General features: G+C 37.8%; 1 protein-coding gene across 3 annotated transcripts in view; it reads right to left on the reverse strand.

Moving 5' to 3' along the window:
- The window catches only part of LOC107794298 (histone acetyltransferase GCN5-like), a 49664-nt gene that overhangs the window by 17339 nt on the left and 6549 nt on the right, over nucleotides 1-25776 (reverse strand). For all 3 annotated transcript variants that reach the window (XM_075240709.1, XM_075240707.1, XM_075240708.1), the window contains exons 6-10: nucleotides 20697-20740; nucleotides 20373-20472; nucleotides 12444-12512; nucleotides 4608-4662; nucleotides 4322-4428 (exon numbers count right to left, since the gene is read on the reverse strand). In XM_075240709.1, the coding sequence (XP_075096810.1) occupies nucleotides 4322-4428; nucleotides 4608-4662; nucleotides 12444-12512; nucleotides 20373-20472; nucleotides 20697-20740 (375 nt within the window). The remainder of the gene's footprint in view (nucleotides 1-4321; nucleotides 4429-4607; nucleotides 4663-12443; nucleotides 12513-20372; nucleotides 20473-20696; nucleotides 20741-25776) is intronic.

Here is a 25776-nt window from a genome sequence, read left to right on the forward strand (position 1 = left end):
CGAGGATGTCACACACCGTATAGGGGTGGGGTGGATGAAGTGGAAGTTAGCATCGGGAGTCTTGTGTGACAAGAAAGTGCCACCGTTACTAAAAGGTAAGTTTTATAAGGCAATGGTTAGGCCTGCCATGTTATATGGAACTGAATGTTGGCCGGTAAAGAACTCACACATCCAGAAGATGAAAGTAGCAGAGATGAGGATGTTGAGGTGGATGTGCGGGCATACAAGGATGGATAAGATTAGGAATGAAGATATTCGAGAGAAGGTGGGTGTGGCCCCCATGGAGGACAAGATGCGGGAAGTAAGACTCAGATGGTTCGGGCACATTCAGAGGAGGAGCACTGATGCACCGGTGAGGAGGTGTGAGCGACTGGCTGTAGTAGGCACGCGGAGAGGTAGAGGACGACCTAAGAAGTATTGGGGAGAGGTGATCAGACAGGACATGGCGCGACTTAGGATTACTGAGGACATGGCCCTTGACAGGGAATTATGGAGGTCGAGCATTAAGGTTGTAGGTTAGGGGAGAGTTGGGAATATTTCTACAGCACAATAGAGTGAGACTAGCCAGTTAGGAGTTAGACTAAGAATGTCATTGGTCGTCTATTGATGCAGGGCTTTACCTTCTAGTTTTACTATACCAGCCATCTATTTCGTATTTCGTATTCTGTATTTCATATCTCTTATATATTGCTGTTATTTTATTATGCATTTTTATGGTACTAATATATCGGCTGCTGTTGCTTTTTTGAGCCGAGGGTCTCCTGGAAACAGCCTCTCTACCCTTCGGGGTAGGGGTAAGGTCTGCGTACATATTACCCTCACCACACCCCACTTGTGGGATTATACTGGGTCGTTGTTGTTGTTGTTGTTGTTAATACATACCCACACGCCTTTTAAGCATGAGTTGCACGTACTTTGGCCATGTCAGTTGTATTGCCTCCACATAGACATGGTCAACGGTCAAAGACACTTATTAGTAATTGTTTTGTAAAGTATAAGTGTCAAAATAGGAAACTGGTAAGTTTGTTAAAATCAGTGCAAGTTTAAGGGGCTGGGAGGCCATTTTGCCTATATATAATATTATATCTTACTATTTAAAAGAGTATTATTGACCATAAATTAAATAAAAAATATGAATTAATAATATTTTTTTACTCCCTCCGTTTCAGTTTATGTCAACCCATTTGACTAGGCACGGAGTTTAAGAAAAGAGAGAAGACTTTTGAACTTGTGGTGTAAAATGAGGCACATATTTTGTGTGGCTATAAATCATTGCATAAAGGTAAATTGTTTCCAAATAAGGAAATGGGTCATTCTTTTTGGCACGGACCAAAAAGGAAATAGGTTTAAATTAGAATTAATATTATTTTAAAATTTAAGCAAATAGAATCCAACAAATGAATTCTCCTTTTAATAATATTTAAATACTCTACGTTCATATAATATATATTATAATTTTGTTACCAATGACCTGTGACCAAATAATTATATCTTAGGTTTGATATTCTTTACGGCAAACACACGCATGAATGGAGTTATATTACGCGTTGATAACTTCCAATTTAAAACAGAATAGGTTTCAGAATAAGTAATTTCCAATATATAGAAATTACTACTTCTTTAAAAAAATATATATAAAAAGTATAATATATATTTTTCCTACTCCTAGAAAATGTATCTATTCACTTTGATTTTAGTGCTAAAAAATTCAGGTATTATTTAAATTTACAATAATATTTTTGAGTATTACTAAAATCAAAGTGAGTAGACAAATTATCTGGGAGTAGGAAAAATATATATTATACTTAATACAATAATATTTTTGAGTATTACTAAAATACTCTCAATTACTTCTATAATATAAATATTTTATTTAAGATCTTATTTTGTTGCTTGTAATTTTTAAAATTTTTGAAGTCATCAAATCTTTAATATGTTAAGTAAATTAGTTTACTTTATTTTATATTTTAACTTATCCCAATATATAAAAAATATTATTTCCTTAAAAAGAATAAGATATTTAAAATTTTGAATTTGAATTTAAAAATAATTATATAACCTATATTAACTAACCTAACTAAGTTTTTCCTAAAACTACCACATGTCTTTGTCCTACACTGCCACTTGTCATAATCATAGGCTAGACTTTCTTCCTTTTAATAATATATTGATTGATTGCTCAAGTAATGGAAGATCAACATTGGATACTTCTCTATATATTCTTGGCTAACCTCCATGCATTATTTCTTCATAAATCATTCATGGATAAGAGTAAGTAGTAAGCACCAAGAAGGCTTGCTTGACCGGAAGACCTCGGTTGAGCTCCGGTCCCGCTCCCCGAGGTTGGGGCGTGACACAAATCCAAAAGGAATCTTATACAGAAGTATTACAGCTATTTTAGGAAAGAAAATAAAAGACAATAATAAGAATATTTACAATACTATCTTCCTACAATCAAGCTATTAATTAAAAACTGATTCTTCTCCTACAATTAAGCTGGTCAACACTTATGAAAAGAAAGAAAAACTTTAGCCTAGGCCACATGTAAATGGAAGAAATTACTTTATGTATGTACCAAGAACATAGAGACTTTGATACCATAGGAGAAAGAGAAAGGTAGACACTTGTTGAAATTGGCAGGTTAGTAACATACAAGAGGACTCATTATATAGAAGTTTTTAATTGCAGAAATTAGTAAAGTGGCTTAACTCTTAGGATTCTTTATTATGCTTATTCAATAAGAATATTCTACATAATATTCAAAATTTTCTTCTTGACTAACAAAATCATTAAAGGACGTTGCACACATAGACAGCTCTTAAATTTGTTCGGTTTTTTTATCTAGACACCCAAACCAAGTCCATCGTATTGAGCACCCAATCTCTACTCAAAATGTGCCTACAAGACATGGCGCTGAAACAGTCAAGATGATAAAATGAACTACACGCAGGTGACATTGTGAAGAAGCCAATAAAATAAAAGAAATGTGTCATTTGATTCCAAATAAACCAAAAAAAGAACTTGACTCGCAAAAAATTCTATTTTTGAAACCCTCTCCTCATCCATTTGACCTCTCCCAAAAGATAACCCCTCCTCATCTCTATCCACCAATTAAACCAGACGCCAACATTCAAAAGCAAGCAGCCACATCTTGATAATAAAGTTAAACAAAACAGAACTTCACAACAACTCCTTAACATCTCATTCGCAGCTTCAGAATGACCACTATCAAAAACCTTCAGAAGTGCAACTAAAGACAGTATACTATACGCACAAGTAAAGAACCCAGGCATTGAAAAAGCTAAAAAGCTTCAAACTAACTGGCTTTCCCGTAATGTTGTATCAACCAAATAAAAAGCATTTCCCCACGTCGAATATAATGGGTTTGGATATACCCAAAAAGGTTTTCAACAGCATAAAAGTGTCGGCACACCGTGAGCTTATATATTAGACAAGAATAAGTAGGATAATCATGTTTGAACCCTATTTGCTGAAATCATGGAAGATGAGCTTCATCAGGATCTTGGACTTGTTTAAGACAGGAGTGGCATGGCTTGCGAAGAAGTTTTCTAGTGGGCTTATAAGGTCTTCCAGGGCAGGATTTTGAGGTGGGCTCGTGAGAACGATTAGAATGGAATAATTATGCAGGATTCTGAATTTTGAGTGTTGAGGGCATTATTCTAGATTTTTAATTAAAAAGAATGTTGGGATGATCATATAATGAGAGAATGAACTGGGATAGAATACTTAAAAGGAAATAGGCACCACATGTCTAATAGGCACGTTTTGCACAGATGTCAGGTGCTCAAACGTCATGGGCTTAGTTAAGTGTCTAGATAAAAAATACTGAGAGGAGATTGTCTATGCATCCAGCCATAAAAATATCTTGAAAAATATTTTTGATGATTCTTTTGACTTTCGAGAAAAAACTGCAACAAAGGCTAAATTTTTCTAATAGCCTACAGATAATGAGGTTAACTAATTGCAAGTCAGGGTAGCATATCAATTAATTTACATCAATGCATTGTGGATTCATCAGACAATAATTGCATTATTGCCAATAACGATAAAGCATTCGTTCTCGTCAGGAATAGAGGTCGTTAAGAGTTTAGTTGCTTGAAGTTCTCTTTTTTAAATCAAGATTGGGACATTGGGTTGATATTCAGTGTACTTATTTATAAATACACTGTTTTGTTTAACCTCTTTCTAATGATTTGAAAACAATAGCATCAAAATGTTCATCAAACCCAGAAAAGTTGTTCAGGTAGTTATTCAACCAAGCTATATGAAGGCAACAGAAAAAGGAAACCAAGAGATTTACTTTCAGGAGAGAGCGCATGAATGCAGTCAAGGACTTCTGATCTGACAAGGAGTTCACTGTTTTGAACCGAGAATGACCATATTGATCAGGAGTCCATCCAGCCTCCTCTATTATGATGTCAACAGAAAATTCACATAAAAAATTTAAGATTTTTAGGAGCACAAAAATAATAGGCCTAATGCAGGTTATAGCAACACAGATCACGCTAATAGACAGCGGAGTTTAGAAATTCTACACCTCCACCAGAAAAGCTAAGAAAAAGGAGGGACGGAGAGAAAGAACTTACTCAAGCCGGGGATATCTTCAACCTTGATGGCTTTTTTGGGAATACCAGCTTCTTTCTAAATAAATTAGTCAAAGATTAGTCAACTTCAAAATCCACATTAGTTTCTTCACAAGATCAGCATAACATAATTGCAATAGCAGATCAATCCAATTACGAAGAAAACAATGTTTATATTTTCAATCGACAGGAATTCTAAAGCACCTCTCAAGTTAAAGAAGACATCTTATGAGATAAAACATTCTTATGTCCAGAATACATTCTCACAATTTCTCTTGACACGTTAATCAGTCCCAAAAGAAGCATTTTCCATTAAAACATATCATTTCACAAACCAAAAGTCATTTCTAGAATGAAATTTACATCTTGATGACCAACACTAGAAAATGACAGCAAAAATATTATGATTCAAGACATCATGCATGAAGGTCATTCTTCTGGTTAAATGATTAGGACTAGTCAGAATTAGCGAGAATAATTCTTTCCTGTAATTAGGTAGTCAGAATATTTTCTTTCCTGTTTTAACACTTGTAAATTCACTATTTAAACTCAGTAGCTAGAGGGAACAATCAAGCAAAGCTTCTATCAATTCTCCCGTCTTATTTGCTCAGATGGTATCAAAGCAAATGCGAGAAATTTTTTCTTGTGCACATATCAGCAAAGTCCTGTATAGAAAATTTTTTGTTTGTCGTGTACTGTTTTCTCAGCGATCTTGAAGTTGCCTACATTTATTGGTCTTCCACTCGTGCTGCGCATGAACCAGCACTGTCACTAGGACCAGATCGTGGTGCAACACTGCCTAAAAGGTCACTCCACCACCAGACTGCTCATGCGATCTTACGTGCCACCAGACAGAATGATCTCTGGCGTCAAGCACCACCATGCGCCAGCACGTGGGAAGTTTTCGGACCACCTCCATTTCAGATTTTTGTTTCTCAGCATTCTCCTCTTTTTTCCGACCTCACGCATCTGCAAGTTTAAAGATTCTGACCAGCAAAATAAAGATTCTAGCGAAGTTCAAAATCTTCTGAAAGAAGACTTGTTTTTTGTGAAAATCTTTGTAAGTCGATATGCTATTCCAAGGCTACCCATACCCGTTCCAGTCTCTTCTGAGTCTCCGACCACTGAAGTCCTAATTTCATAGGTTCACTTCAGTTTCCTGGCTACCAGCACTGTTCTTGCCATATTACAGACTTGTGTCCTCCTCATCCTCCAATTACTTACAGCTCCAACTTCTTGACTTATAATTACCATCAGGTTGAAGTAGTTATTGTGGGTGTGGAAATTTGGTAACCCATTTGAAGAGAATTTCGTTCCCGTCACTATGGCATTTGAACCAGTTGTCAAAAGTTTAGAAGATCGGAAAACCTTTTAAGATTGAAAACCAGTTGTTGAAGTTTAGTGAAGGTCATCCTGATTTGGAGGTTATATTATGAAGAGGAGATCCTAAAATACCATTGAAGAAGTGTACTTGAGCTTGAAAATTCTCGGATCTGAAAATTTCATCCAAGTTTTGGAGTTCAAAATCTAATGGGTGTTATTTTATACTGGTAGTGTTACTGGGTTGTAGCTAAATCTAGGATTTTTGGTTCATTGGCAGCCGTTATGTATCGGATGTATCGGAAAACGAATCCGCCGCTGTTAAAGCTCAAAGGAACGAACTATTGGACTGCTCGTAGTTGCAGCTGAAGGTTCGAGATCTGAGTTTTAAAAAAATGATTTTCTGTGAGTTTGAGCTTAACTTGTCTTTCTGAAATTGGTGGTTAAATGTGAAGAAAATTGCGCTACATGGACTTGTTGGAGTTCGTATCGGATGGTTTTGTATTTTCAAAGATATAAACCATGTGCTGTTGATCTCCTGGGGGCTGGGATTTAATAGTGGAGCTTAAAAACTTGCTGCAAATTTGATGAAGATATCCTAAAACTCCATTAAATTTTCTGCTCAATGTGATATTTTCTGTTTCTTTTTCATTTCCTTTTGATTCCTTTAGCTAGTTAACATTAGTATAAGTTCATACTGGTGTTATCTAGTTAACTTTGTGTCCATACTTGTGTTCGTGCTAATTCTTTCGTGGTTTTCTCTTTTGTTTCATTGTGCGTTTCTTTAATTCCTAGCTCGTCAGTTTTGTTGGTCCTTATTTATTTGGCCATAAACTCCATTCCGAACCGATACTTGGAACATACTTGGTGATCTCTTTGTTGTTGGTTCTACGAGATTAAAGGGAATCCCTTGAGTGGTAAAAGGCAAGAGTTGGAAAGATCATTTGAGCGTGTGCCTAAAACCAAGTGCACACAAGGGAAACATGAGTGAAACTTGAGTGCTAGGGAATAGGGATACACATAGGGAGTGCACTGGAGAGGCCTATTTTTTCCATTAACATCTTTTCTTCGTTTGTAGGTATGTCTCGGCGACTTCTTTTATATTTCTGTAAGAATTTATATCCTATGAGCATGAAAATTTATACAAAGCTCATATTGCTAATTAAGGAAATAGAATAAATCAATACAATCAGTACATTATCAAATAAAATCAAGCTACTAAATAAAATCAAATCTTCTTAAAATCAACCTAGCTGGTCAACAAGAGTGAAGCGTTTTTCATCCTGGATGGCAACAGGCTATGATCAAAGAGATGTCTGCTCTACACGATGATGGTACTTGGGAGCTCAATCGTATACCTCCGATAAAATCAATTGTTGGTTATCGGTGGGTTTATGCAGTCAAAATTAGTCTGAACGGTCAAATTCATCGGCTTAAGACCCCCTCCCCCCTTCTCACCAAAGGTTACACTCAGATATTTAGGCTTGACCATGGGGATACCTTCTCTCCCACGGCTAAAAATTAAAATATCATCTATTTTCTGTGGTAAGTTGTCTCATATTGGCTGAGGGGTGGTTGTTTGTATCCTTATATGCTTTTAGGCAATCCTTGCCTCATTATATAGCTTTTGTGGTTGAGTTAAGACCAAAGTCCATTTCTTTTTCTTTTTTTGATAAAGTAATAAATTTTATTAATGAATGGCAAAAAAACTCATGTAATAGTATACCAAAAGTAGAGAACCTACAAACAGAGACGGTTTTCTACAAACGACACCCAATCTTCAGTACACAAAAGGATCTCATAAGTGCACCAAATAGATACAAGGGATAAGAGTACACTACTCTTGAACTGCAAAAAAATTATTTCTACTCCCTCAAAAGCTCTCTTACTTCTCTCCCTCCAAACGACCCACATAAGTGCAAAGAGGAACCATGCTCCATGCCCTACGCCTTCTCCTCCGTCTTCATCGTTCCAGCTGAACACCAACTCCTTTACAACGCTTGGCATCATCGATTCAATACCAAACCACCTTAGGGTTTCCCACAATAGCCTAGTAGCTACTGACAATGTAGAAGGAGATGTCCCACGTCTTCATCGAAACCCTTGCACATGTAACACCAACTGACATGTGTTACCTTTATGTTTCTCAAATTCTAAGCCGTCAAAATTACCCCTCTTGTTGCTAACCGCATTAGAAAACACACCTTCCTTGGTACCTTAGGGATCCAAATCGAGTTATGTGAAAGGTCAATCTCTTCCCAACCAGAAGCCTCTCATATTATAACTTAACGTCTTAACCGAAAGCATTCCATTGTTCCTCGTCCCCCATTTCCACAGATTGTGGATATCTAATAGAATGCTTTGTTTATATAGCAAGTCAATCAAGTTTTGGAACTCTGTCACCTCCCAATCTTGTAGCTTTCTTCTAAAGCTCAGATCCCATTATCCACTTTGAGCCTTCGAATTTGATGGACTGTTATGTTCTTTTGGCTCAAAATTCCTGATAAATGGACTTTGGACCTAACTCAATCCAAAAGTGAGCTCAAGAGGTAAGGATTGTCCAAGATCATAGAAGGAGCCTAGGAAATCCACATCCCACCAATATGGGACTCAACACCCCCCACGCCCAAGCCTACAACTGGAGCGTGGATAACATAAATGGGGTCCAACATCGTTAACAATAAATTGGGATGGGTCTGGCTCTGATACCATGATAAATGGACCTTGAGTCTAACTCAATCTCAAAAGCTAGCTCATGAGGTTAGGATTGCCCAAGACCATATAAGGAACCCAGGAATTCCACATCCCATTAATGTGGGACTCAACAATTCCATATAAGTTTGGGAATGTAATTCTCAAAGTATTGTCCCCGCACCACTGTCCCAAAAAGCTTACCATTCTCCCATCTCCTACCCTAAAAGACATATTGCCACTAAAATCTTTCTGTCCCTTCAATATGTTTCTCCATAATCCACACCCGTAAGGCATAGTGATAACTCTAGTCCTCCAACCCCCTTCCAAAACCTAGTATTTTTCCACTATCACCTCTCTCCAAAATGCGTGTTCTTCGGCCACGAATCCCCATAACCATTTTCTTAATAAAGCCTTATTAAAGAGGCTCAAATCTTTAACCCCAAGACCACCGCAACACTTGGGGGTCGTAACCGTCTCCTGCTGCATCAAGTGAAACTTCCTTGCCCCCTCTGCCAAATCCCACAAAACGTTTCTCCGGAGTCTTTCTAACTTTTCCATGACACAGGCAAGAGCAAGAAGCAGAGGCAAGGAATAAGCAGGTGTGCCCGAAAGAGTACTCTTTATTAGCACTTTCTTTCTCCCTTTGTACAAATATCTTTTTTGTCATCCTACCTGCCTCTTTTCAACCCTAGTACTATTCCACGCATTGTGATCCTTATGAGAAGCTACTAGTGGCAAGTCAAGGTAAATAGTGGGAAGAGCTCACACCTTGTAGTTCAGAACCTGAGCCAACTACTCAATATCGTACACCTCCAAAACAAGTATGGTTTGGTACTTTCTGAAGTTTATCTTGAGGCCAGCACAACCTAGAACCAAGTCAAATCCTGACCCAGATATACCAATTGAGATCTTTAAGTATCAAAAAATAACATAGCGTTATCTACAAATAGTAAGTGTGAGACTCTCACAATGCCATGTCCCCCAACTGTTGCAGTGAAACCCCTCAAAAATACACCCATCACAACTCTATCCATCATCCTACTCAACACCTTCATAACTAAGATGAGGAGCATGGAGATAATGGATCCCCATGCTCAACCCTTTCGAACTACCAAAGAAGGCACACGAGTTGCCATTTACAAGAACCAAATACCTAATTGTGGCGATTTGAAGTTTGATCCACATTTTCCATAGATGTCTGAACCTCATCCTCAGCATAATGAAATCCAAAATCTCTCGGTTCATGTGAATATACACAAAATGCCGGGCTATCCTTGCTTTTTCCTAGAATCTACCACCTCATTTGCCACCAGTGTTGCATCAAGAATTTGTCTTCCTTCCACAAAACAATTTTTGAAGTAGACAATCTCGTCAAGGACCTTCTTTAGGCTATTAGAAAGCAATTTATATAATTATCTTATAGATATTCTCACTAGACTAAGGGTCTATAATCCTTGATACTTGTTGCTCCCTCCATTTTTTAGGATGAACCAAACCGTGAAAATGTAGTGTTTGATCCACATGCTCAATCTATCTCTGAAACCCATCCTAAGCATGATAAAACCCAAAAGCTCTCAATTCACGTGGTCAATCTTCTCAAGGTCCAATTTACACAAAATGCCTGGCTCTCCTTGCTTCTATCTAGAATTTACTACTCTTTCCGCTTCAATTTATATGACACACTTTCCTTATTAATCCGTTTAAAAAAATATCTCAGTTCTATATTTGGAAATAATTTAACTTAAAACTTTTTATTTTATATAGGTTATCATTAATGAGAAATTTTTACAGCCACACAAATGTCATTGCCACACAAAGCTTTTACCCTTAAGCTTCTATGACTACAAGCTTCAAAAGTCTTTTTTTTTCTTAAACTTTGTAACGAATCAGTTGACAGGCCTAGACGCCACGGGGGGTTGTTAAGTTATCCCACATTAGTTTGGGATGGATTGATTGTCTCCTTGCATGATCTTTGACAATTCTCACCTCATGAGCTAGCTTTTCATGTTGAGTTAGGCTCAACGTCCATTTCTTATATTCTATCCATGGTTGTCGTTCGGCATGGCCTCTTTATCAATTGGACGTTAAGAATGTTTTTGTCCATGCAATCTCAACGATAAGGTCTATATGGAACAACCACTTGGCTTTGATACTGAGAGGAGTCTAGTGGTCTTGTTTCTTGATTGCGTTAGTCACTCTATGGACTTAAACAATCTCCTCAAACCTAGATAGGTAAGCCCAACACAATTATTCAAGTAGCATGACATGTCATGAAGCTGACCATTTTCTACCAACATTTTGCTCCAAATTTGTGCATTTACTTGGTGGTTTATGCTAACGATATAGTCAACACATGCAACAATTCAAGATGGCATCATTAAATTGAATCAAAATCTCTTTCAGCACTTCAAGATCAAGGATCTAAGTAGATTGAAGTATCTTCTGGATAGTGAGGTAGTTTAGTCTATAGGGATTGTCATTTCACGACGGAAGTATGCTCTCAACATTTTTCAGGAGACATGAATGACAAACTAGAGTCTTTGACACTACTATGGACCCAAATGTTCAGCTTCTACCAAGACAAAAGGAGCCTCCTAGTGATCCTACAAAATACAGGTGACTGGTTGGTAAGTTAAACAACCTCACAGTGACTCGACTTGACATTGCCTTTCCTGTGAGTGTCGTAAGTCAGTTTATGGACTCTCTTGTGATAGTCAGTGGAATTCAGTTTTCCAAACATTCTTTGATATATAAAATCAACTCCAAGAAATAGATTATTTTTCGAGGATCAAGGTCATGAGTAGATCGTTAGATACATAGGCGCTTATGGGGCAATATCAACTTGTGATAGACGGACAATTTTTAGATATTGTGTTCTAGAAGGAGGCATTTAGTGTCTTGGAAGAGCAAAATATTGAATATGGTTGCTTGATCTAGTGTAAAAACAGAAGATCAAGTAATAACTGTGGCAACTAGACAACTAATTTGAATCAAAGAATTGCTTAGAGAATTGACGTTTGGGGGAATCAATCAGAAGGAACTTTGTGTGTGATAATCAACTTGAACTTCATACTATATCAATCGTTAGGCCACATCCTTAGTGCATTACTGCACAACCTTTAGATGTCATGAATACATCCAAATATAATGTATTCTCCCTTACTTTCAACTTATGTGACATACTTACCTTATTAGTCCGTTTCAAAAATAATGATGTATTTCTATTTTGAAAACAATTTACTTTAAACTTTTCCTTTTACCTATTTTACACTTAATGAGAAGCCTTTATAGCCACACAAATTGAAAGCCCCACAAAAGCTTTTACCCTTTAAGCATTTAATAATACAAGTTTCAAAAATCATCCCTTTTTTCTTAAACTCCATGTTAAGTCAAACTACGTCACATAAATTGAGACAGAGGGAATACTTGTTTGCCTTCTTTTGAAAAGATGGGCTATCGGGAACCGCTATGGTAAGAGCTTCACTAAGAAGTTCATCACCAAAAGATGATTTGGCATTAGTCAAATATTCACGGTCCACTAACCAATATAGAAGCAAGTGCAAATTTTGTTCTATCAAACTTAAGCCTTCAGAGACAAATTCATTAGCTAAGCCGGGTTCGTCACTTCATCATGTTTTTCTTTTCTTTTTTCGATAAGGGACTTCATCATGTTTTTCTTTAGACAGTCCTTGTCCTTTGAGGACTATAACCCTTTATCAAGATATTTAATTAATAAATACAAAGACATGAACCACGTTCGACCTATGCAGTAATGATAAATCAATATAAAGGATGGATCTTTTGTAAAAGATGCAAAGTGCATACCTTCTGAAAATCAATTCCTTGGTAGACAATATGACAATTTGATAGCTCCCTTATCTTTTCATCAATTGCCTAACAATAAATAAATACATAAATATTAATGCAAGTCAATAGTCTCTCATTTTTGGCTGGAATGATGCCTTACTCTACATTACTGAAACGTAAAAGGCCCAGATAAGCCCTCCATGTACCTAGTCAATTAATTGGTTGCATAAAAAGGGTAAATAAACTCGAAGCAATATAATTTATCAGCCATATGGTTACAATAACCAGAGCCCAACAAAATTCTACATTATAGCTAGGTGCTTTTTTTAAAATTATACACTACAAAGCTCATGAGTTGGGGGAGAAGTTGGTGGCTATGGGAGCCCGGAGGAGTAGCTGGAACGCAAGTAATATGTGGTCCGCGACAGCGAATTGCATTAGGGAAGCTGCTAGAGAGGTGTTAGGGGTCACGAATGGATATGCGGGAGGCCACAAAGAGGACTGGTGGTGGAATAAAGAAGTCCAATAAAAAGTGGAAGCCAAGAAAACAGCATATCTGAAGCTAGTGGAGAGCATAGTCGAGGAGGAGAGGAGGACGATTGGACGAATAGGGAGTGCTATAAGAAGGCTAAGAAAAAGAGGCAAAATTAGCGGTCATGATGGCTAAGAATGCAGTGTTTGGGCGCCTGTACGAGGAGCTGGGGAGTAAAGGTGGTGACAAGAGACGGTACAAGTTAGCTAAGGTTAGGGAGAGGAAGACTCGGGACCTGGATGAAGTGAGGTGTATTAAAGACAAGGATGGTAAGGTATTGGTGGATGAGGCGTCTATTAGGCTTAGGTGGCAGACATTTTCATAAACTATTGAACGAGGATGGGGACAGGAACATCGAACTTGGTGAGTTGGAGAACTCAGAGAGCGAACGAGATTATGGTTTTTGTAGGCGCTTTAAGGTGGAGGAGGTTGAGGGGGTGATGCAGAAGATGAGTAGGGGTAAAACGACTGGGTCGCACGATATTCCGGTAGAATTTTGGAAGGATGCGGGCCGGGCAGGCTTGGAGTGGCTTACTGAATTGTTTAATGTCATTTTTAGGATGCAGAAAATGCCCGATAAAAGATGAATGGAGGTGGAGCTTGATGGTCCCGGTGTACAAGAATAAAGGGGATGTCCAGAATTGCAACAACTATAGAGGTATCAAGCCACTGAGTCACACTATGAAAGTTTGGGAGCGGGTGGTGGAGAGGAGGGTGAAGAGAAGTAGGGTTGTGCATGGATCGGATCGGATTTATTCGGATTTCGGATTCTAGAAAGTGCAATCTGAATCCAATCTGAATTATATTGGATCAGATCGGATTTCGGTTCGTATTATTATGCCTCAAAGTTGCAAACTAATATGTATATTTTCTTTGTAAAAGAGGCAATACATTAAGAAAAATTCATATTTATGCAACTATGAGAGTACTATGGTGCCAATATAGCTAAATCTAGCAATTGTAAAGATAATAACTTGGAGGAAGATGTAAAGGAAGTATTGACTATCCGAAATTAAAGCGTAGTATTTATACATGCCTTAATAATTTCGGATTTCGGATCGGATTAAATATACCAATCAGAATCCGATCCGAAATCCAAATTTTAATAAACACAATCCGAAATCCGATCCAATCCGAAATCCGAAATTGAATGGATCGATTCGAATTTCGGATATCCGATCCGAATGAACAGCGATAAAGAGAAGTGCATCTATTTCTGAGAACCAGTTCGAATTTATGCCGGGACGGTCGACCGCAGAAGCCATTCATCTTGTGAGGAGACTGGTGGAGCAGTATAGGGAGAGGAAGAAATACTTGCATATGGTGTTCATTGACCTAGAGAAAGCCTACGACAAAGTCCCGAGGGGAGCTCCTACGGAGATGTTTGGAGTTTAGTGGCATCCTAGTAGCGTACACTAGGGTGATTAGAGATATGTACGATAAAACTCAAGTGAGGACTGTGAGAGGAGACTCGGAACACTTCCCAGTGTTGATGGGGTTACATCAGGGATTGGCTCTTAGCCTATTTTTATTTGCTCTGGCGATGGATGTATTGACGCGACAAATCAAAGGGGAGGTGCCATGGTGTATGTTATTTGCACATGATATAGTGCTAATTGACGAGACGCGTTGCAGGGTTAATGCTAGGTTGGAGGTTTGGAGACAGACCCTGGAGTCTAAAGGTTTCAAGTTGAGTACGACCAAAAAAAATACTTGGGGTGCAAGTTCAGGACGTATGAAGCAGAAGCGGACGTGAAGCTTGATACACAAGTCATGCCCAAGAGAGATAGTTTCAAGTACATTGGGTCTGTTATCCAAGACAACATGGAGATTGACGAGAATGTTACACATTGTATTGGAGCAGGGTGGATGAAATGAAGGCTCGCATCTGTGTTTTGTGTGCTGAGAATGTGCCACCAAGACTTAAGGGCAAGTTCTACAAAGTGGTAGTTAGACCAACTATGTTGTATGGTGCTAAGTATTGGCCAGTCAAGAAATCCCATGTCCAGAAGATGAGAGTAGCCGAAATGAGCATGTTGACATGGATGTGTGGGCATACCAGGAAAGATAAGATTAGGAATAAAGTTATTAGGGACTAGGTGAGAGTGGCCCCTATGGAAGACAAATTGCAAGAATCGAGGCTGAGATGGTTCGGGCACGTGAGGAGGAGAGACATCGATGATCCGGTTAAGAGGTGTGAGAGGTTGACCATGGCGAATCTGAGAAAGGGTAGAGGTAGGCCAAAGAAGTCTTGGGGAGAGGTGTAGGGCAAGGCATTGCTTCAGCTTACCGAGGACATGACCCTCGATAGCAAGGAGGCCGAAAATTAGGATTGTAGGTTGATAGGTAGCCAAGAATTTCTCCTAATCGTACTAGTAGTATTAGTATTATTCTTACATTTTCGTGTTCCTAGACCTTTGTTATTCCATATTGTGTCATTCTTACCAGTGTTGTTAGTAGTATTCTTGTATTTCTTATTTTTAAATCTTTGTTACACATAAGTGTCTTTGTTTTTTTCTCGTGTTGTTATTATTAGTCGTTTCTTGTTTAGTGTTTAAGCCCAGGGTCTATCGGAAATAGCCTCTCTACCTTCACAAGGTAGGGGTAAGGTCTGCGTACACACTATTCTCCCGGGACCCTACTTGCGGGATTACACTAGGTTTGTTGTTGTATACACTGTTTTGCCACCGTGCAAGTTCAGAGGCGAATGTGGAAGTGAGGTTGAATACTCAAGTCATCCCTAAGAAAGGAACTTTCAAGTACCCTAGGTCAATAATCCAAGGTAATGGAGATATCGATGATGATGTCACACATTCGTATTGGAACGGGATGAATGAAATGGATGCTCAAGTCTAGTACCTTGTATGATAAGAACGTATCACCAAGACTTAAAGGTAAGTTCTACAGAGTGGTGGTTAGACTGACAATGTTGCATGGGGAGAAGTGTTGGCCAGTCAAGAGCTCTCATGTCCAGAAGATGAAAGTAGCGAAAATAAGGATGCTCAGATGGATGTATGGGTATACTAGGAAAGATATGGTCAAGAATGAAGATATTCGAGATAAGGTAAGAGTGGCTTTATGATAGACAAGATGTGGGAAGCAAGATTGAGATGGTTCTTGCATGTGAAGAGAAGATACACAGATGCTCCAGGGTGAGAGGTTGTTAATGGCGAGGCTTAAGAGAGATAGAGGTAGGCCGAAGAAGTATTGGGGAGATGTGATTAGGCAGGACATGGCACATCTACAACTTACAAAGGACATGGCCCTTGATATGAGGGTATGTGTAACAACTCGATCGGTCATTTTGAGCTTTAGTGTTCCGTTTGGTGGTTTGAGACTTTGATTATCTTCATATGATGTATTATGACTTGCGTGTATGGTCGGTTTTAATTCTCGAGTTATTCGGGATTGATTTGGAAGAATGACTCTCTATTTGGAAGCTTTAAGTTGGAAGAGTTGACCAAGGTTTGACTTTTGGGTAAACAGACTCGGAATCGAGTTTTATGGTTCTGATAGGTTCGTATGATGATTTTGGACTTGTGCGTATGTTCGGATTCGATTTTGGAGGTTCCTAGAAGGACTCGACACTATTTGTCGAGGCAATTTAAAAAACTTAAGAGTTCACAAGTTTGACCAAAAATTGACTTTAATGTTATTGGACTCAAATTGGTGTTCCGAGATTTTGGATAGATCTATATAGTTGAATTAAACTTTTGTGCAAAATTTGGAAGTAATCCGAAGTGTTTAAGTGTGATTCAGACACTCTTTTGAAAGAATGAAGATTTAATAAATTAAGAGAAATTATATTCCGTTTGAGCCTCGATTCTTTGTTGTGATGTTCCTGTGGATATTTTGAGGCTTTGGATAAGTTTGGATAATGTATTTGTACCTGTTGGTATGATTAGATGGGGTCTCGAGGGGCTCGGGTGTGTTTTGCATTATTAGTTGAGAAACTAGTTAAGGATTTTGAGTTTGACCATTGTCAATATCGGGTCAAGATGACCTCTTTTCGGTGTTTTGAGTGCACGAGCAAGTTCGTAGCGTGTGATATGACTGAAATGCATATATGGTTAGTATCCGGGAGGTTCAGAATGAGTTTTGGGAGCTAAAACGAAGATTCTTTTGTTGCTGATTTTCTGGTATAAAATAATTACGAAAATGTCATTTTTGCCCCTTAAATTTTAGACTTTCTTTAAAACTTCAAAACATCATATTTCCCTCATTTTAAGGTTAAATTGTGTGATTCAAAAGTCTATCTTGGGTGTAATCTCGCAAGGATTATGTTGGGCTTATCAAATGTGAGTTTCGGGGTCATCTAGGATCTAATTTGAGCTATAACAACAGCTGCGTTATTTTACTTGTTGCAGAATTTAGTCATTTTTTCTCACATGCTTTTGGAGCTCGGATTGGGCAGGAGAATTTTCCAATTTAGACTGGGGTAATTTTTTTTTACTCAGTTTTGATTATATTTCATGAATCCATATCCAATTTTGGCATTTGGATTACGAATTTTAAAAGAAATTAGGGTTTTTGTCTAAACTTTCATAAAGTGAAATTTTGAGTTTTGAACATTGATTCGAAGTCAAATTTGAGTGAAATTAGTATGGTTGGACTCGTAATTGAATGGGTTGTCAGATTTTATGGGTTTTGTCGGGTTCCAAGGTGCGGGCCCGAGTTTGACTTTTTGGTTGACTTAGAGTTTTTGATTAAAGATTCGACCTTTATCGATTGGGTTTATCTCTTATGGCATTATTTGATGTTTTTGTGTTGCTTTTGGCTAGTTTCGAGTCGTCCAGAGGTTGACATGTCCGGGATGGCATTTTTCTAGAGTATTGTTTGGCTTGATCGGTATTTGATTTGGCTTGTTCGAGATAAGTAATATTTTCTAAACTTAGAATTGAGGGTAATTATCCCTAGGAACCATGTTATTTGTGATGTGTTGGGTGGCGCACATGCTAGGTTATGGGCGTTAGGGCGTGCACCGGGGAAATCATAATCCGGGTTGACTTTTGGACTATGTTGTTATCATGTCTTGTTGTATCCGTGTTTTTCCTACTTGTTAGATTAACTGAGCTAGGACCCATGCTAGAAATCATATTTAGACTATGTGGCTACTTGATTGAGACTTGATGAGACCATTTTTGTTATTGTGGGTTATCTGATTTAAGTGTAATTATACACTCAGTTGTGATTAATTATTTTCATATCATATCTCAATCTTTATTCATCATTCATCATTACATCGCATGTTATCATTGCTTTACCATATGTGGAATTGTTGGGCTGAGTAGTATGAGATTGTGAGCCCTTGAGACTTGAGAGATTGATGACTGGGGTGGGCCTTAGAGCCGTGTTGAAAGTGTTATTGTGGATCGGGTTGCACGCCACAGCAGGCTATATTGGCTTTATTACTATTATTATTGTGGATCGGGTTGCATGCCGCAACATGCCTTATAGGCTTTTGATTAGTTCTTGGGCAGGATCCATCCCTCCGGAATCTGACATACTAGCATTGAGCGCAGACATATATACACGTGCTTTGGCGAGGGGTTTATGAGCTAGGCACTTGTACAGTGCTGAGTGATTGATTGTGTGTGTGATGAAGTGGGCATTTGAGACAGATAGTCGGAGTAATGTTTGAGGGTGAGAGTACCTGGGAATATCACCGGTGAAATCATTTATTTGACATGCATACTTGGCATGTAGGCATAGAGATGCATTTTTGCTCATACTAGACGGTATTGTGACATCCATGATTTGACATGTACATTTGACATATAGGCATAGAGATGCATATTTCTAATGCTAAACAGTATATGATAATTGATGACTTGACATGTATATTGACATGTAGGCATAGAGATGTACTTTCCTCATGCTATCTGGTAATGAAATGTCGTCGCTGAAAGTTTGGGAAAAATCATAGTTTTCTGATATAATCATATTTTGGTGATTCCGGTGAAAGATTTGGACTTTATTGTTATACCTAGAAAGCATGTCTACTTTTCCGTAACTATGAACAAGCTGAGCAAAATATCTTTTGAGTTATTACTTTTACTGCCTTCATTATATTATTACGAGTTGTTATTGGCTATTGGTGTGGGACTCTGACCGTTTTCCGAGCTCGTCACTGCTTTCAACCTGAGGTTAGGTTTGTTACTTATTAAGTACATGGGGTCGGTTTTACTCATACTACATTTCTGCACCTTGCATGCAGATCTTGGAGCTAATATTGCTGTGAATGGGGGGAGTTGGCATTGGAGATGTACCTGTGTTCCAGTTACAGCTACCACTTGTTCTTTGTAGTTCTAGATTTGAGATTCTGTTTATGTACATTTCAAACAGATGTAGTACCATTTTTCTATCAATTTTGTAAGTTTTAGAAGCTCATGATTTGTACTACCAATCCTTGGGTTATTGTATAAGATTCAGTTATTTCATCATTTATTTCCTGTTAATCTCATTTGGATTGTGTTTATGGATACTTGGCTTACCTAGCGGGTTGGTTAGGTGTCATAACGACTAGTTGAATTTTGGGTCGTGATAGCATGAATGTCGAGAATTAGCATAGAAGGGTAGTAGGTAGTCGAGCGTATTTCCTTCCCGTACCCGTAGTTTTTATTACTATTCTCGTGTTTTCTTTTCCTAGATTTCTGTTACTACCTAATGTTGCTTCTGCTTCGGTTTTTACTATTATCTTGTAGTTGTTACTAGTTCCTTTTCTTCTTTATTATTGTATTCCTTTTTCTAAACTTTTGTGACTATGATTGCTTGAGTCGAGGGTCTATAGGAAACAGTCTCTCTACCTGCACAAGATAGGGATAAGGTTTACGTAAACACTATCCTCCCATACTCCACTTGTGGGATTACACTGGTTATGTTGTTGTTAATGTTTACACCGTTTTGCTACCAGTAATACAGCATGTTGGGGGACAAAATTTGAGAAACTGCCAAAAGTAAATGTTATTAATTGTGTAACTGTGCATATCACCTTTTTACTTCTCTAATATCATCCATCTAGAAGCCAACTGTGCTATGATTAGCAATATAAGCATGTCCTAACCACTAACTAAACGACCCAAAGTTTGAGAGAAAATTATTTCTCTCAAACAGATAATGAAATGGTATACTTATTTATCTGAAGGCCTCTAAGCAACCCCTCCCCCCTCCTCCAACATTTCATCAGCAAAAGCGGGGATGTAGGTGAGGCTCAACAACAATAATAAACCCAATGTATTCCCACAAGTGGGGATGTAGGTGAGGCTCAAAAGCAAAAAAGAATTGAAGTATAAAGGTGAAACAACATAGACAACTGAAATTCAGATGACACCCTTCAACAATTTTCATCAAAAAAATATCACAAAGGAAGCCTAGCCAGTGTCAGCAAACATCATGAAGCAAAGATATCAGTCTACCTGCCTTTGACGACGTATCATGGTAGATAGATCAGTATATGGAAGCTTTGGATCTATTTTGCATTCCATAAGAATTCCACCGTCATAATCTTTAATATACCTGGACAAGAAATTAGCATATATAGCAGAAAACGACAGTAATTCAAAACATCAAACAGAACTTTGAGCTTCTCTCTTCTTTTCTTTTTTCTTTATTTACAAAATTTGTTTGGGGCGGGTTGAGGAGTTGGGGTGGAAGAAAAGTCGATAGAAGCATATTGAATTAAGCCACGAAAATATCTTCAGGAAAGGTATTTGTTCCATGAAAGATTACTGCTAACTTACCCTTGCCAACGCTCTTTCTCTAAATAAATCTCTTTCGTGAATCCCTGCAAGCCATTGTAATACGTTAAATCTTGCGAAAGACAACTAAAGAACAATAGAGCTTCCAAACAATCAAGAAAGCAGCTAACAAGTAATGCCCCAGATGTTGTCCAAGATTAGGTAACTGATTAAAAGATCCTTCAAAAGTTAAACTGCAGATTTCCCCATATGTATTAAAAGACTTCGAATTTATCAGAAAAGAAGCATAATACGAGATTCAATTAACTGAATCTATTACCAACAAAAGAATCCAAGCGCAAATAGGACTATGCTTGCAGAAAAGGTGGTATGCATCAGGTGTAAGTAAATTTATTTTTGGCTAAGCGGAGATGCTCTGATAACCAAAACCTTGAAGCATTTTTTACCATATTGTGGCTAACCTCACTACCACCTTCTGTACAACATTTATACTGGTTGACTAATTATGTCTACCACGTTGCTGATTAAAGGTGTGGCCAATAAGTCCATCATATAACTATCAAACAGCTCCTATCCAAAAGTCAACTACATAAAACTTTTATCACAATTTTCTTAAGCATAATGCAACACCTTGAAGATCATTTTTTATGAGCCCGTTCTAATCGTCATCTGCTTCTTTTATCCTAAATTTTGATTTCTGAATAATGAGTAAAATATAGCAGGCAATAGTGGTAATTGTCACCTCTTGAATAGAGGAAATATAACATAAATGGTGAAAGGGAAACTCTGAGTTAGGTAATGTTGTAGATTTTTTAGAAAAAGAAAAAGCTTCTTATATTTCTGTGTATTTCTTACATCCCTAAGCAAAGGTATTTATATACCAAGTCCTATGACTATTTTAGGAAGAAAAAAATTACAATCAATCAAAATAAAATCAAATCTCAATCAGAATCAAATCTTTCCTAATAATTAAGTCAATCAATATTCCCCTTCAAGTTGGTGCAAAGATGTCACAAATGCCCAACTTGCAAACCAATGTATGAAAGTCCGTTTGTTGATACCCTTGGTAAACACATCAGCTACCTGTTTTTCCGATGGCACATGAAACAAATTCAAGACACCCGTTGTAATTTTTTCTTTGATGAAGTGTCGATCAATTTCCACATGCTTTGTTCGGTCATACTGGACTGGATTATGAGCTATACTGATGGCAGCCTTATTGTCACAGTGAAAGTTTTCCTTTTTCGGACAGTCTTAATTCCTCTAGTAGCTTTTGTAGCCAAAGCAGTTCACAAACACCTTGGGCATAGCTCTATATTCTGCCTCCGCACTTGATCTAGCAACTACACTTTGCTTCTTGCTTCTCCAAGTAACTAAGTTTCCTCCTACGAGCATACAGTAACCGGATGTAGATCTTCTGTCATCCGGAGATCCACCCCAATCCGCGTTTGTAAAGGCTTCTATTTGGAGGTGATCATGTTTGGAGAACAATAGACCTTTCTTTGGAGCAGACTTCAGATACCGCAAAATGTAAAAGACAGCTACATATGAGGATCTCGGGGGATCATGCATGAACTGACTCGCCGGGCTAAATGAATAGGCTATGTATGGTCTAGAGTGGGAGAGATAAATGAGTCTTCCCACCAACCTCTGATATCTCTCATTATCAACTGACTCTCCAACTCCACTTTGTAACTTGTGATTGCTTTCAACAGGCGATTTCGCGGGTCAACAACTTGTCATACCGGTTTTCTTCAAGAGTCCAGCATATACCTCCTCCGAGAAATAAAGATTCCTCTTTTTGATCTAGCAACCTCAATTCCCAAGAAGTACTACAATTTTCCTAGATCTTTGATCTCAAATTCATGTGCCAACAACTTATTCAATTGGGTCATCTTCTCTTGGCATCTCCTGTCATTACTTTGTCATCAACATAAACTATGAGAAGTGTGAGTTTACCCGTATGATGTCTTATGAAGAGGGTGTAATCAGCATTACTTTGTTGGTAACCAAAGGAGATCATTACTTTGCAGAATCTGTCAAACCAAGCTCTGGGGGATTGCTTCAGTTCGTACAAGGCTTTCTTCAATTTGCATAGCTTAATTCCTTGACTTTGTGCAGTATCAAATCCAAGAGGAATCTCCATATATACCTCTTCTTCTAAGTCACCAGGAAGAAATGCATTCTTCACATCAAACTGTTGCAAGTCTTAATCAAGATAAGTTGCACAAGACAAAAGAATTCTAATAGTGTCCATCTTAGCAACAAGGGCAAATGTTTATTGATAATCCACTTCATAAGTCTAAGTGAATCCCTTAACCATCAATCTTGCTTTGAATCTTTCAATCGAGCCATCAGCTTTGTGCTTCACAGTGAAGACCCATTTGCAGCCAACCAACTTCTTGTCTGGTGGTGAAGTGACAAGTACCCAAGTAGGGGTGGGCATAAAATTTGAAAAACTGAATTCCGAACCGGACCAAATTAATTTAGTATTTCGATATCGGTTTATTCGGTATCTCGGTATTATTCGGTATAGTTTTTTCGGCATTTCGATATTTCGGTACGATACTCGATATTGAGTTTACGATATTTCGGTAATACCGAAATATTTAAGTGCTACACTAACCAGCCGTGGAAGCCCACCTCTAATTCTATTTTCCGGCCCAATAAAATTAAGCTCAACATTTACACCCCGACTGCCCAAAGCCTTAAGCCCCAACCTAGTATCACTTCCTTTTTCCTAATTCCGTTAGTCCATGGACAGAATTGAACTTTTCTTCTGTTGTTGACATGATTTGTTTTTTTAAAATAAAATGTTGCATTTGAGAAAAAAGAAAATATCATGTTGTTTTTGTGTTTTGAAATCGACATTTGTTATGCATGATATAACTAAAAAGTAGTTACAAATTACAACCTTAATTCTTTGTTTGTATGTTAGCATATATTCTTATTCTCTTGTTGTTGGCTTTGGCATCTTAGTTAGTGTTTTTTTTTTCCTTTTCCCAATCCGATAAAAAATAATTTGAGTACGACAAAGGTCACTGTTGCTTCATAGGTGTGCCAAGCATAGGGTCCTCCTACACTAGACTTGGTATGATACTAAAACCTAGGGGCGTATTTATGTGGAGGGGTGATGGGGTACATGCACCCATGCTTCCCTCCCTAACTATGTATAAACAGTACTAATTTTTCAGATTATATACTTAAATTTATTTGTGGCCATCCATGCTTAAGTGACTGCTATGGTGTATTGGTGATTAAGTGCCTCTTTTGTCCCTCAGGTCAAGTGTTCCATCCCCATATAATTCTTTTTAATTAATTTTTTTATAACTAATAAATAAATAAATCTCTAATTCCCCATGCCCTTTTATTAATATAATGGTGCACCCATCTTCTTAAAATCCTAGATACGCCTCTGTTGAAATATCGAAACCATACCGAACCAAATATGAAAATACCGAACCATACTGAACTACTTTGGTACGGTATTTGGTATGCATAATTGATATACAAAATAACGAAGTACCAGACTATAGAATCGAATGCCCACCCTTATTCCCAAGTCTCATTTTTTGACAAGGTCTTCATTTCTTCAATCATAGCTTGCTTCCATTTAGGATCTGCAAAAGCTTCCCTCCAATTCTGGGGAATAGACACAAAAGAAATAGACAAGGCAAAGGCTCTATAGGAGGGAAACAAAGAATTATAGGAGACAAAATTAGATAAAGGGTGTTCGGTGGTGCAAGATCTGACTCCTTTTCCGTGAGCAATAGGTTCATCCAACTCATTAGGAAATGTAAATAACTCACCAGTGGAAGAAGGTTCAGCTTCGTTAGATTGCATGATGACTTCTTCTGCTCTAATTTTCTTTGCGTAAGTTTTCAAATCAGGCCTATCCAAATGCCCAATAGTCTCCCCCTGAATTCTTTCACCAATTTCGCTTTCCCCGGTGACAATGTCATCAAGAGGTTCAGTAATGGAACTAGGTAGAATCACCTCCCTCTGAATTCTTTCTCCAATTTCACTTTCCCCTGTGACAATGTCATCAAGAGGTCCAGTAATGGAACTAGATAGAATAACCTCTTCCTCCTTACTGCTCTCCCCTGAAGAGGTAATAAGGTAATGCAGAAATAGCGAAAAGATTCTCGAAAAGTAACATTCATGCTAACAAAAGATCTCCTAGAGGGAGGATGATAACATTTGTAACCTTTCTGTGTCGCAGAATAGCTAATGAAAACATACTTTATAGCTCTAGGATCAAGTTTTCCACAATTTCTAGCGTGGACAAAGCAAACACACCCAAACACCTTTGGAGGAACAGTATATTCATTCCTACCATATAAAGCTTCCAGAGGACTATGAAAATTAAGGGTTTTAAGTGGCGTTCTGTTGATAAGATAGGCAGCCACTAGAATAGCATCCCCCAATAAGGTTTTGGTAAATGCATAGTGAACATAAGAGATCGTGCTACTTCTAACAAATGCCTATTTTTTCTTTCAGCGACCTCATTTTGTGCACTAGTGTAAGGACAACTAGCCTGATGGACTATCCCATTGGACTCCAAATAAACATCAAATCTTTTATCCATGTATTCGCCGCCATTGTCAGTTCTCAAGATTTTTGTTTTGGCATCAAATTGAGAACAAATCATCTTATGAAATGACTGAAAACAAGAGAAAACTTCAATTTTGGCTTTTAACAAATATACCCAAGTCATCTTGGTGCAACAATCAATGAAAGTAATAAACCGACTACCAGATAAAAAAACAGTTTGTGTAAGACCCCATAAATCAGAATGAATAGTCATAAACGGAGTTGTGCTTCTATTATCACTCACAGGATAAGAATTTCTAGTATGATTGGCATATTCACACGCATCACAGAACAAAGATTCAAATTGAGTCCTCGAAAACAAATCGGGATATAACCTCTTCAAGACAAAGAATGATGGGTGTTCTAACTGTCTATGACGTTGTATTATTTCTTGGTTGACATTCTTACTTTCCCCAAAAAAAGCTTGACGAGTTTTGAACTCCATCTAATATGTACAAGTCATCATGGAATCTACCACTACCAATCATTTTTCCTGTTTGAAGATCCTGAAAAATACAATGCTCGAGAA

The sequence above is a fragment of the Nicotiana tabacum genome, chromosome 20, assembly GCF_000715075.1.
Source record: "Nicotiana tabacum cultivar K326 chromosome 20, ASM71507v2, whole genome shotgun sequence".
Classification (NCBI taxonomy): domain Eukaryota; kingdom Viridiplantae; phylum Streptophyta; class Magnoliopsida; order Solanales; family Solanaceae; genus Nicotiana; species Nicotiana tabacum.